This window comes from Apostichopus japonicus, chromosome 22 (genome assembly GCF_037975245.1).
Source record: "Apostichopus japonicus isolate 1M-3 chromosome 22, ASM3797524v1, whole genome shotgun sequence".
Taxonomy (NCBI): domain Eukaryota; kingdom Metazoa; phylum Echinodermata; class Holothuroidea; order Aspidochirotida; family Stichopodidae; genus Apostichopus; species Apostichopus japonicus.
The window spans coordinates 7306630-7320393 of NC_092582.1; the positions used below are offsets into that span (position 1 = coordinate 7306630).

Sequence of the window (13764 nt, forward strand, 5' to 3'; positions counted from 1 at the left end):
GGGGGGTAGAGAATGGTCTGTAGGGGCGCTTTCGACACTATCTAAGCGGATCGCCACCACCGGTTGGCGCGGAGCGTAGAAAACAAAATTTGAGTAAAGATACTCCCTAGATCGCCGGAAATGACCCTTTCCGGGCCTAGCTTATATGCAGATAAACGAAGAATAAATAGGTGTCATCGCCATTTATCGCAATAAAAAAGTCAATAATCGCGAATAAGTAGAAAGTGGTAAAACGCTGAAAAGGGCGCCAGCAGTCCATTTGAGTCCGTCAGGGGGGCATCCGCCCCTCTGACTGTATGGGCGCTCCGCCACTGGTAGGTGCCCGAAAAATTCGCAGCATATTGCCCAAAATTTCACCCAAAAAATTGAAAACACACTGCAAATTATTATTCTTTCAGTAGATGCCCGAAAAAGTCTCAGCATGTTGCCGAATTTTCACCCAAAGAAAAATGAAAAACACACTGCAAATTATTATTATTCTTCCAGTAGGTGCCCGAAAAATTCTCAGCATACTGCCCGAATTTTCACAAAATTAATTGGTTGGGGGGCTGCAGCCCCCCAGCCCCCCGCCTCCTACGCCTATGGGCGTGACAGTAATATTTTATGTTGTTCTTTATTTAAAACTGAGAGATGTATACTGACTGAATTCTCCACACCAACATAAATATATAATGTAATGACATCTTGTAAATAAGAATACATGTTAAACAAATGAATTAACTGTTAAAAAAATGTATGTATTCAAATACTATATTCAACCGTACATCATATAAGTTAACAGTATGAGTATAAGTATGCTTATATTTTCTTCCATTAAAATACGACATTGGTTTCAGTTCGGCTGGCATACTAAATGAATTCTCCGCACTATATATATATAATTTAATGACATCATGTTCAGAAAATATAAATAACTGTTAAGTGAATTAATTTACTATTAACAATTGTTTGTATTCAAATACTATGTTCAACCGTACTCCGTATATCAAAACAGTATGAGTATAAGTATGCTTATATTTTCTTCCATTAAAATACGACATTGGTTTCAGTTCGGCTGGCATACCACAACTTCAAATGCTTTTAGGCTAAATTTTCCCAACATTCCCATACATTTTTATCAGCTTTACTTCCCTCTCTTATTAATATTCTAGCCGCTAGTTCGCCAATAAATCTGCTAAATTTTCTCTCGCTAGCCTGATGTAATACTCAAATTCCTGCAGAATGTATACTCCACGCTTCGAAACGCAAATCGTAATGTCCTCGTCACACGTGTCAAAGGTCACTTGCGGTACGGAGGCAGGATCAAACGTATGTCCCAATATTTGTATCTGAAGAGAGGAAGAGAAAGATAATCAGAGATAAAGTTATATTGAAAGCAATAAGAAGCTTTAGTAATTAATCCTTGCTTCAAAAATATTGCCATTATAACTTTGTTCTCGTAAGTTTTATACTTTGGTCTAATAAAATCTGATTTTTGTAGAACCAAAAACCTGTTAACTCCCGCCCCCCCCCCCAAAAAAAAATGAGAGAACCCAACCCTCGAGGATGTTTTGGGAAGAAGACGCTCAATGTAGCAGAGAAAATTTACTATCAATGAAGCCTTCCAACGTGAGGACTTGAATTTGCAAGAATTCATTATGAGGAAAAAGGCTTAATCCACTCCTCTATATGGAGGCTTTCAAAGATTAAATCCACGATTCTTTTGCCTAAGATCTGAAATGGTAATACCGATTTCGACAAAGTTACATAATGTTCATAGAGTGATCTCGACGTGGAAAAGTAATTACCTATATTTGAATGACAATGCATGAAGTTACGTACCATCAAATGAAATTTAGTCTTTAGAAGCGAAATTTTCGATCTGATTCGCTCTACTTGACGTTCGTGGGTATAAATGGCGTCGTCGGTAATGCCATCCTCCTCGTCTTGGCGAAAAAGTCTCAGCAACTCCTGGTAGACGTTAAGATACTCCAAATGTTTAAGTAACAGTCTTGGAATTTCATCTATCTGCAAAGTCAGTCAAAAAATGTATATAAAAGTTGATTTGTTCAATTTTAACCGTAACAATCACATGTCTACTGTTATGTGGTGACAAGTTGAGCCTCTGCCCAGCATCGAAAACTAAAACACCATAACTGACTTCGAACGACTTTACCAAGACAGTGTTCCATCTAGAATCCGAAGTGCCCATCTTAAGCTCGTATACTCGTGTATCAAGCATCCATGCCCCTTGCAAACCCCTTCCCCAAGTAAGTACGTAACAAGTTCGTCCGGTACAACCTATAAATAGAAGACAATTCTTCAACATTTTGTCGAAAGTTGCAAAATATAGCACAATATTGCACCGTCCATTTTACCCAAATTTCTCAGAAAGCAGGGGTGACCAATATACACTTAGACCCCTTTCGTGGCGACATATATACTAGTTAGCCCCTCTACACCCTATACAGTAGAAAACTGGTGTTTGCGCCACTGGTATAAAGCCCTATGTACTCATACTTTCGTAGCCTATATATTATTTAAAGTGAAGTATATGCAACTTGAACTTCAATTAGCCTCTCTGTGATTTTTAACTTTAAAGCAAGCCCGATATAAACATATAAGAGGTGCAAACATATCTCTTTGTGGTAGGGGGGGGGGTGGAGTGGGGATTGGAGGGGTGTTCTTATATTTACCTGCTCTTGATTGAAAAAGCCGACACCTTCAACGATTTCTTCTATACCGGAAATAGGTTTAATCTCAGACCTGAGAATTACTTCATGTACATTCCGAGTTCGAGTCTACAATAACAATACGTGGAGAAAATGTTACTTGAAGACATTCTGATTGGAAATATTAATTTATCGTCTGGAAGTAGCTTTAATAATCTTAGCTCTCTGTCATAACCTGGTATCTATCCGCGGCCGTGAATAACTTTCCGCTTTGATTGTGTGTGGTAAATTTTTGGTTATTCTAGATGTAGACGTACTGTTTAAGACAAAATCACCCAAGATAGAATTTGCGCAAGTAAACCAAACAACTTAACCACCTTCCCCACCCAACCCCCTCCCTCCCCGTTCTGGACCCTGGTCGTGCCCACCCGTGACATATATTGAAAATGTAATCAGGTGCTCATGGCAGTGTTACGTCAAGTTAAGCGACCCACACATATTGTATACAATGAAACACAACAAAGTTTAAAAACAAAATATATACTGCAAAACAAGACAAAAAAAACAAAACAATTCTGCACATGTGCTGGCGCTACAACTGTCTTTCTTTTATAATCATTGTGACTAACTAACAATATTGAACTTGTACCAGTATGTAAGTGGCCTCAAAGATGCCGACAACAGGCAACATCCTGTTTCGAGTACAGTTGATCTTCTAAATTTGTTCATAATTGCTTCCGTATAGACCGTGTGCTAAGAATAACACAAACTGCTCTATATATAACAGGGATGTTATGTATTGTTGTCATATTGACGTCATACTGCCATAACCGCAGTTTTTGACATAACTGAGGTGAACGTTTGGCGTTAAACCCATTTCTCCCTTTGTTCTTGTTTGGAAAGTTACAGTTCATCAAAGTTGAGCGCATCAAGCATGGTATTTCTCGGAAACTAAGCATAGATAGACAGTTTGTCATGGCGTGGGTGAGTGACCTGGTAAAGCTATCGCCTAAACTCGTTGTTTTGAAGTAAGGTTATAGTACACAGGGGCGTAGCGAAGGTTTTTTTGTTGGGGGGGGGTGTGGAGAATTTGATTTGCCGACGGATCTGGAAGTGGTGACTGAAATGGGGGAGGGGTCTAAGGGGAGGGGTGTCCCCCTCCCCTTTGGCAATATTTTAGTTTTGAAACGTCCTTAGAAGCAATCTGGTGCATATTTTAAGTCAAATTTGATTTGCCGACGGATCTGGAAGTGGTGACTGAAATGGTGGAGGGGTCTAAGGGGAGGGGGTGTCCCCCTCCCCCTTTGGAAAATTTTTAGTTTTGAAACGTCCTTAGATGCAATCTGGTGCATATTTTAAGTCAAATTTGATTTGCCGACGGATCTGGAAGTGGTGACTGAAATAGGGGAGAGGTCTACCCCTCCCCCTTTGGAAAATTTTTAGTTTTGAAACGTCCTTAGATGCAATCTGGTGCATGTTTTAAGTCAAATTTGGCACGGAAGAAGCTCCCGTTCTCCTTTTCTCTATTCAGCTTTCCTTCTTTCTTTCCCTTCCGCTCTCTTCACCTTTTCTCCTTTTGCCGACAGACCCAAAATTTGCCGACAGCGACCAAATTATTGGGGGGGGGGGTGTGACACCCCCACACCCCCCGCTCGCTACGCCCCTGATAGTACATGTGTAAAAATCACGAGGTATCACAACAAATTGAAATAACCTGTCGTATGGAGTTCCCAACTTTTAGTAAAGTCATATTTTTTCGCTTGTACACATGTCGCCACTTCCATTACGTCATGCGTGTGGAGTTAAAACACAAAGCTATGTAGTGTTGAATGGAGTACAAGCGTGTGTATATAGGAAACGGATCAAAAAGGTTTTCGCGAAGATCGTGACTTTCCAGGCTCCATTATGAAGGCACAATTTGGGTCTGCGGTGTTTCATTGGTTAAGAGCTTAGATCATGCCACACTTCATCGTTTAGTCATTCAAATATGAGCAAGAAAGTTACCAGCTCATGCGTTCTGAAAGCGTAGGATATATCTTTATAGTTAGAAATCAATCTCAATATATAGTCACAATTTTTTAGTTTAACTTTAGTTATGTGTGCACAATTAGGCTACTACATGTTGTCACTCCATACGATGCCATTTGATATGAGGTCACTTAAAAGCCCGGATATCCGACCTACAGAATTACAAATTCAGCCGTTTGAGTAAATGTTTTTGCATGCAAACAACTTTACAACGCCAATATACGAAACACGACTAATTAAGATGTGTTGTCTAGGTAAATAAACGTGATATCTTTACGAAATTGTTCAAATTTATTTGACGAAGTTTATCTTGATAACTCCTCGCAGCCATGATAGTTTTTCTAACCTGATACCAGGCCCATGCAGAGCTATTGAGGGGAGGGGGTGGGGGCACTAGCCTTCATACGCTATAAACCAAATCCGATATTTATTCCGCGTGCATACATGTTGTTGGATACGTATATTGTCGACCCTACCATATGAAAGTCGCAACGCTTTGTCTTAAAAGGGGTCGAGGAACACAGACCGACATGTTATTGCTATAAGGCGATTGGAAGGGGCAATTGATAGTTTTCTATAATTGAGAGGGAGGAGGACCGGATGACCGTCATTACGTCCCTGCAAAATACATAGTAAAGAATATATATCAGCTTGTGGTGTGACACATTGACATATCTCTAATGGCACTTACACAGCAATGCAACTTGCAAAATTAGGATGTCTCTGTCGGGTTAAGTTGTTCCATCCAATGCAAACTAATGTCATAATAAGATCAATTTGGAAATTTGTTATCGTTTATTTATTGCTTGTCAAAGGGAGAAGAAACTGTCAAACTACTTATATATACTGCAAAAGCTTGCAAAGGTAAACGTGTGAAAATAAGCGGACCTGGCTCAGTTTCAATGCTGGGAAGGTTCTTCTTCAAAGGCGAGCTGAAGCCTTTGATAGAATTCTGATTTCATGCTAAACTTACTTCTTCTTCATCGTTTTATCCTTTTTATATAACTGCTTTTCTGTTACATGTATATAAAAAATATAAAAAAGAAAATGGCATCATAAAGGTATGTTGAGGTCTCTTACTATGTTCGAACGTAGCTGGCATGTCGCCTCTTTTATCTGGAAGAATAAACTCTTGGCAATCAGATACAAACGTGGAAGTTGTGAGCCAGACGAAACGGAAGTTGGTGACGTCATCGTGAGAACAAACAAAACAAGTAAACAGGAATGTCCTGCAGACGTCTGCTCTGTAAAAGTCAAAATAAAAATAAAAATATTATTAATAATGTTCATAATAATAATAATTTTTCCATCTCACTTTCTTCAACAGTAGTAAAAATCCATAGTGTGGGTCAAAAAATGTGTGACAGGTCACAAAGTGACAGGTCACAAAGTAGGCATGAACATAAAGTGATTTTTAAGAAAAGAAGCGTGAAGCTAATTATAATTGAGAAAGAAAGTTGCAGTTTTGAAAAGCCGTAGATAACATATCAAATGGAAATTTTCGACGCCTCTGATCATTTAGACTTTTTCAACTCGAAGAATGAACTTTCGTCTACAAGTGGAAAAATTCGTCTACAAGTGGAAGTTCATTATTTAATATCTAACTAATAATCTGTTAAAAAGTACAAAGTATGAAAATTGTAAGGATGTCTCGAGAGCAACTTATCAGCAATAGAAAATGTCTTGCTTCGTCAAAACGAACTGCCTCCCCAGAATACATTGTTCGATATCTAATAGACAATTTGAAGTGATCCCACATTCCCCAAAAAGATGATCAAATATTTTTTCATGTCTCCCACTTAAAGTACAACGTGGGTTCGCTGTTAATTTTACGGACAAAAAGGAGGTAATTTGTGCCCAGAATTTTGTGAATAAACAATGTTGTAAATAACATATCTTACTCTCACTACAGTATGCAAAAGAGGAACGTAAAATAATCTGCCACTGCTGGTCACTGGAATCAAACTATTTTTCCATTTGTTGATGGCTGTTTGGGATTGTAAAGACATATCTTATAAGTATATTGTCGATACGCCGTGAAGGAAAAGGAATAAGTTGTGACTCATCTATCATATCTGTATAATTACTACTACAACCATTGCTAACAATACCAAATTATCTCTCCAATTCCCTCGTGTAGCCGAGAGAATGCTGTATAATATGGTCAAATGAAATAGGACGTGGGAGGAATTTCTGCTTAAAATCTACAAATGGTAACAAACGATTGTTATCAATCCAACAGATTTCTTACTCAATGCGCTTCTGATACAAAAAAAAATAAATATAGAAGACGATATTAGTCAACTGTTAAAAATGACTTGTTGCAGATAATTTCATTTCTATAATTTTCAGCAGGATAAACATCCTTGGTAAAAAGTATTATTCATTGCAGTATCGTTAACCTGAAAATTACAATTGAACAAATACGCTATTCCGTACTTTTTTAAGATGAAGATTACAAATAACTTCCCATCTGCAGAAACGTTATTTGGTATAACGCTTTACCCATGTACATTTAAGACATAGTATAAAATATTTAAAATGAGTTGCCCGACTACCGCCCCGCTCAATAGAACGAATTACGGTGCTTGATCTTATCTTAATCTTATCCGGCTTACCGGCATACCAGATAAAGCTCCTTTAAGAAAGTGTTCGGGTGGGGTCTGATAAAACTTGAAGAAGAAAAAACGAGTTGAGAAAGGCCAAGTGTTTTATTAATAATAATAATAATAATAATAATAATATATTAATAAAAATCAGCAGTTACGTTTACGACATTTTACAACATTTTAACCAAAATTTGGTATCTTATCAATTTAGAAAGTAATTTCAGATGGGAAAACCGTAGTTTGCTCTTGGGTGAAAAACCCACCTTACTATGACCCGGCCGCGATTTTTTTTCCAAAACAGGTTTGCAATAGTCGCTCGTGATTTGTCGGAAAAGTTACGTCATCACCATAGAAACCTTCACTTCGAGGTTACCAAAATGTATGCATCCATTCGATGCAACGAACTTACATATATATATAATATTATAACCTGCTCGTTTCAACAATAATTATATGAATACGAAGGTATACGTATATTTAATATAAAACATTTAATCCATAAAGAAACCGAAACTGTCAATGCAATTTGATAGCGATGCTGTTCAATGTTAACTATTTATTTATTTAGGTACCGGTATGTATTTACTTATTTGTTTATGTTCACACTCTTTCCACGAGTGGCTTTTCTTGAAAACGTATACCTATATAACGTCTGAACTGACGTGACAGAAATAACGTGTACACACATATATTTGAAGTGATTTTATACATTTAAGAGAAAAGATACTATATACATGTTGATACCCGGTAATATACTTAAAACAGAATAGTCATTACTTACTGATTTTGTAAGAGGTCATTTCTTTGCAGAAAATAAACACAGCACAGAGATCTTCAAACAGCAGCGAGATATTTGCAACCCTTTTAAGTTGACTTGATTCTGACAAATTCTGAAGTCAAAATGTCGTATTTATAGATTTCATTAACCCTATTTAGTTAGTCTAACACAAGGGAAATAACAATATGATAACTGTAGTATATAGTCTATTGTTTTAGAATATCAAAATCATAAAAAAAACATAAGCCGACAAAAAGAACAATACCTGCTCTTGAACGGAAAGTTTGGGCGGAAAAAGTTACCGTACTGTCGTGTTTCGTCAAATTTGCCACAGATGCAAGAATAAATACCAAGTATTTCTTATCGTGCACTTTTAAAAGCAATTACAACACTTTGTAAATTATTCTAAGAAAGGAATCAGACAAATATTTAGAAATAAACAGCTAGGCGCTAATAGATCACTTGTTATTGGTTGGCAGAGCGGTATTTATAGTCATGGAGATTCATATGTCAACCTTACAGGTTATAAACAAGTTGATATGATTCTACAGTGTTAATTTGAAGCAATGAATCACACCATAAAGTCCAGTGTGATAGCTGGTTAATGCTCAATTGGCAGTTTTAAACTCTTGAAAGTGTGGGACAGGCAAGGGCGTAGGAACCGGGGGCTGGGGGCGCCAGCCCCACCCCCAGTGAAAAATATGGTGGGGCGGAAGTATCATTCCGCCCCCCCCCCCGCTTCGCAAGTCAGAAAACCCCTTTTTCATTTCCAATGATGAGAAAAAATCTCATATGGAGCCCCAAATTGCATCTAAGGCCAGGTGAAATGCAAAATTATTTACAAAATGGAGTGGGTGTTGAAGTGTGCTATATTGACCAAATTGCATCTGAGGCCACCTGGAAATGCAAAAAATATCCAATGGGGAGGGGACACCCCCTCCCCTTATACCCATCCCCCAGGCCGGCCATCAGTCTTCAGCCCCCCACTCAAAAGTACCTTCCTACGCCACTGGGGACAGGAGTGTTTTTCTCCCAACACCTCTCCCCTCCCCCTCCCCAATGTGAGTCGGGTTTTTTTTTTATTCGCAAGATGCATTTTTACATAAGTCTACATAACCCAGCAATGGCCTCCAAGAAGAATAAAATCTACGATTTAAATACCTTCCTTTCTAAATTAAAACAAAGTGAAATAAGAGACAAGATAAAGTCTGAAGACTTGGGAGAAACTGGTCAGTTTAAGTGTCGAAAATTGAGATTAAAAGTTAAAATTCCCAGTATCCCATATGGCTCATTGTAGTATATTTACTCTACCAAATTGTCTGTTTATCCATTTTTACATTTTAATAGCTTTTCTGAGCCACCGAAAGAGCAACCTAGGTAACATAGCAAACATAAATGCTCTGGGTCACCTAGTCACTGTTGCAAAGCGTGCACGAGGAACGTTTTACTGAAGAGGATACTTTGGGTTTGCGTTACGTGCTCGGCATTTGTATTCTAAGCCGTGTGTTCCACAAATGGCAAATTTGCCTAGAGAACAAATAGGAGCTAATGTTGCCCCCTGGGGTGTTTAGGCTGCATTATATTTAATTCGGCCGTTTCGAAGTTAGCATTTAAATACTTGAATATGACGTATTCAACTGAGGGGGCGGGGGGGGGGGCGTCATCGTTGCCGATGTGTTCTCCAAAGCGTGGTTGCAAGCCTGGAAATTTCCGTTGGCTTGAGGTCGGACAAAGGTCACTGCTGCCCTTGCCCAGTGGTGTTCAGGGTGTGGCATTTTATACCCGCCTCTCTTCTTTGCATATTTAAACACAATTAACAATGGAATGTTGTTAATGAAATTCTTGTTAAAGCACAAATCAACAAACTATGAATCACCCTATTGATATTCGTTTTTATTCTCCCCCTTCCTTCTTACCGTGAAATTCATAATCAGTGGTTTACATGGTATATGTGTTAAACTCTGTGTCCTGGTTAATCGCACTATTTATAATAGGATTGCTTTTCATGGACGATGGCGCCATGGAAACAGTACGGACATCCCACACATATATTTTAGAAAACTTCCTGTTGATAATTTCACCTTTGCATAGGCTCCTTTGATAATGAAAAGTGCCCTTTCCCCGACTGTTGTATCTATTTGATACGAAGCTCTAGAGATGACATGGGAAAAGATAATGTTATTACGTACGTACTTACGTAATAATAATAATAATACGTACGGTACGTAATATTTATAACGTACGCACGTGATCATTTTACATTCACTACTTCAGAAGTAGCAGTACGTACATACTGTAACATCATTCATTTTGGCCTACATGCAAGATACATGCATGTACGTAACGTACACTGTACGGTTTTATTATATTACGTATACTATGATCACACAGCCAGTCTCGGTGCAAGGGGGCTGGGGTTGAGAGCGGTTCGGTAGTTTGGTTTTCGTGCCCAGGTTCTTTCCTGGGTGACCTTTCTTAAAAAATATCATAGTATAATAATAGTTGCGCCAACTTCACCTATTTCTGTCCAGGTGCGTATCCAGGGGGGCGTTGGGGGCGTTGGGGGCGCGCGCCCCCGGGTAAGAAAAAGAGGACAGAAAGAAAGAGAGAAGAAAAAAGGAAAAAAGAGGGGAAAAAAGAGGAGGAGGAGAGGAAGGAAGGGAAAAGAAAAAAGAAGAAAGAGAGAAAAGGAGAGAGTAAAAGAAAAGCGCGAAGACACCGGGAAGAGAAAGAGGAACAGTGACATCATTACAGCTCTGAAGGTTAGCCAGTGACAGATCAATGATTTCGTAAAAGTGTGACTCACCCTACCCCTTACACCGACAACTCCATTTTTTGACGTTTCCATTTTCCTCCCTCACTGATGATCTATATATATATAATATATATGGTCTATCATAACGCGTGTGTAGAATTGTGCTATGAAACCAACTGTGGCTGGTCTCGAACTCGACCGTGTCGTCGGGGAACATGACGCATTTTGGGATAGGGGCGACCGCCCGCCCCCCCCCCCCATTCAGCATTTTTTTAAATGATATCGCTAGGTAATTTCAAAATAGATAGTGCTTAGATGCAACTTTCAAGGCCTGGGAAGTGTCATTTCCAGCGATCTGGGAGACATTTTCGGCCAAAATTTGCTTGGACGCTCCGCGCTAACAAATGGTCCTTTGGTAGTGCCATTTCCAGCGATCTGGGAGGCATTTTCGGCCAAAATTTTCTTGTACGCTTCGCGCCAACCTATGGTGGCGCTACGCTTAGATAATTTGCCTACAGGCTTCGCCCCTCCCTTGGCAAATTCCTCAATACGCGCCTGTTCGAATTTGTAACGCAAACAGCAGATATCACATCATATCAGTGAGCATGAAAATGGCGTTCCAGTATGAAAAGCCTCAAAACTGTCCGACTTGCCTGAAAAAATAACCAAACGTTTTTGAAAGGGTCATTTCCGGCGATCTAGGGAGTATCTTTACTCAAAAATTTTCTGTACGCTACGCGCCAACCAGCGGTGGCGCTCCGCTTAGATAGTGTCGAAAGCGCCCCTACAGACCATTCTCGCCCCTCCTGACCAATACCCCTAGCTCCGCCACTGCCGCCGCGCCTCTTACGCCTATGTGTGTAATGTTCGGTTTCGGAAATATCTGCTATTTTTTCATTTCCTTCAACCAAGTTTTATAATAGCCGTTATAAGTATTAATATTTGTACACCAATAAATTAACCGTGTCTGAATTTTCGAAAATTTCTGACCAACATTCTGCATCACACTTCCCTCTACTCGTGAAATTTTGACCGGTCTGTTAGGGGTTGAAGGAAGTTTTTCTATATTGGTTGTCCATAGATGAAATTTTGTACAACATTATGGGTATGTTTTGAAGTGAGTTTATTCACGAGAAATGTGAATTTTCAAATTCTGAACAAATATGGGGCTTAAAACCTTGAAAAGTGGGGCTGACGGGTATTGTGGGCCGCGACGTAGAATCACCTACAAAAGCAAAGACCCACAGGAGATGCGATCAGGTCGAACATGATGTGTGCCGGGTTTACAATCTTCAAAAAGGTTATGGATGGAAAAAAAAAACTATTAGGAAATACTTGGTTCTCAGGCAAAAAGTGTACATCTGGTTGGTCATTTCAAGCCCGAGAAGTGCCGTTTCCGGTGATCTGGGGGGTATCAAAACAAGAAATTTTCTTGTACGCTGCGCGCCAACCGATGGTGGCGCTCCGCTTAGATAGTAATTCGCGCCCCCCGGATTTGAAAATCCTGGATAGGCGCCTGCTGTCTGATCACTTCCTATAAAAGCCGACGATTTTGACCTTTCACAGTTCCGAGAATACGTTGTAGGTGGGAAACTCTAGGAAAGTATTTATCTACTGTATCTACTTACACTGTGAACTTAACTCACGGTACAGTGAACGAATCTTGATGAGGATGCGGATAATGCTAATCAAATTATTACCAAATATTTCTGACTTTTCAGTTGGGAACAAATCTCCTTCATGTGACTGAACAGTTATTTTGTACATGTTTACGTCTTCTATGTATCATTCTTATGTGTCCTATTTATAAATTTTATAATTTATACTGGAATAAAGAAATTGTTAATCATGTATTTAACCCTGTAGGCCTATAATTTGAAGGAGGCACTCATTACTGTGGTAGGATCAATCATGTGCGCCTAGGTTTAGTCAATGTTGCCATTATTTGTAAGGACTCCCAAAAATACATGTTTTAACTTCACAAATAAGAGAGCACACTAGGAGATGATGATCATTATTTGTCCTTGACAAACATAAAATATATCTTAAATATGTTTTCTTACAGAGGATTACTGCAATTATGATTATTAAAGTTAAGAGGTTAAGGCAGTTTAGGAAATTGTTTTTTATTTCTTGGTTTATTGTACATACCCCCTTCCACACAATCAATACCTCTTCCAACCTTCTACCGCATTCCCCACCCCTCCCCAACCCCATGCACTTGGAATTTCTGGTCATCATACCCACTCAATATTTGATGGCATTGCTCCAGTGCAAGGGCGTAGGAACCGGGGGGCTGGGGGCGCCAGCCCCACCCCCCGTGAAAAATATTGGGGGCGGAAGTATCATTCCGCCCCCCCCCCCCGCTTCGCAAGTCAGAAAACCCCTTTTTCATTACCAAATGAGAAAAAAAAATCTCATCATTTTGGAGCACCAAATTGCATCTAAGGCCAGGTGAAAATGCAAAATTATATACAAAATGGAGTGGGTGGGTTGAAGTGTGCTATATATATGGAATAAGATTGATTATATGAACCCATTTCTGATTCAAGCAATAAGTCGGATCTGACATGATTTCGGAAGACCTGCACATGAGAACTTTCATCACTATATGCAAAGTTGAATATCTTCGCCTCCACTACCACAGGAATACCAATTTATACTTCGTGATCTGAAGTATTCTATAAGCGTAAATAAGCCCAATCAAATGACAACAACAATGATATGAGTGATCTAATTGTATTTCAAACTTAGAACTTTATCAGTACATTAAGTGTTTTAGGTTGGTTAGCTGAAATTAAACTAAATAGCCAAAATGGTACCATATTTTATTGTCGGTATTAGCTGAAAATATCGTTTAATTTGCTTAAAAACGTCCGTTGTAACGTGCGGCTTAACTCACGTGTATAACAATATGGGACTTTATAAACGCCGATAGATCCT

The 13764-nt window shown here is 39.1% G+C and overlaps 1 protein-coding gene across 1 annotated transcript; it reads right to left on the minus strand.

Annotated features, from left to right (window-relative positions):
* Positions 1 to 204: 204 nt before the first annotated feature.
* On the minus strand, positions 205 to 8151 carry LOC139963374 (uncharacterized). Its single transcript, XM_071964061.1, has 5 exons — positions 8070 to 8151; positions 5760 to 5923; positions 2676 to 2780; positions 1822 to 2007; positions 205 to 1328 (listed from the first exon to the last, which is right to left on the minus strand). Exons 1-5 carry the CDS (start codon positions 8086 to 8088, stop codon positions 1155 to 1157), a joined length of 648 nt encoding a protein of 215 aa, XP_071820162.1. The 5' UTR covers positions 8089 to 8151; the 3' UTR covers positions 205 to 1154.
* Between the last annotated feature and the right edge of the window lie 5613 nt (positions 8152 to 13764).

Excerpts from the sequence above, each read along its gene's own strand:
- LOC139963374 (XM_071964061.1), bottom strand. Across the intron at positions 2,781-5,759 it reads GCCAGCTACGTTCGAACATA|ACTCGAACTCGGAATGTACA; the intron begins GTAAGAGACCTC and ends TTGTTATTGTAG. Across the intron at positions 1,329-1,821 it reads AGACTAAATTTCATTTGATG|ATACAAATATTGGGACATAC; the intron begins GTACGTAACTTC and ends TCCTCTCTTCAG.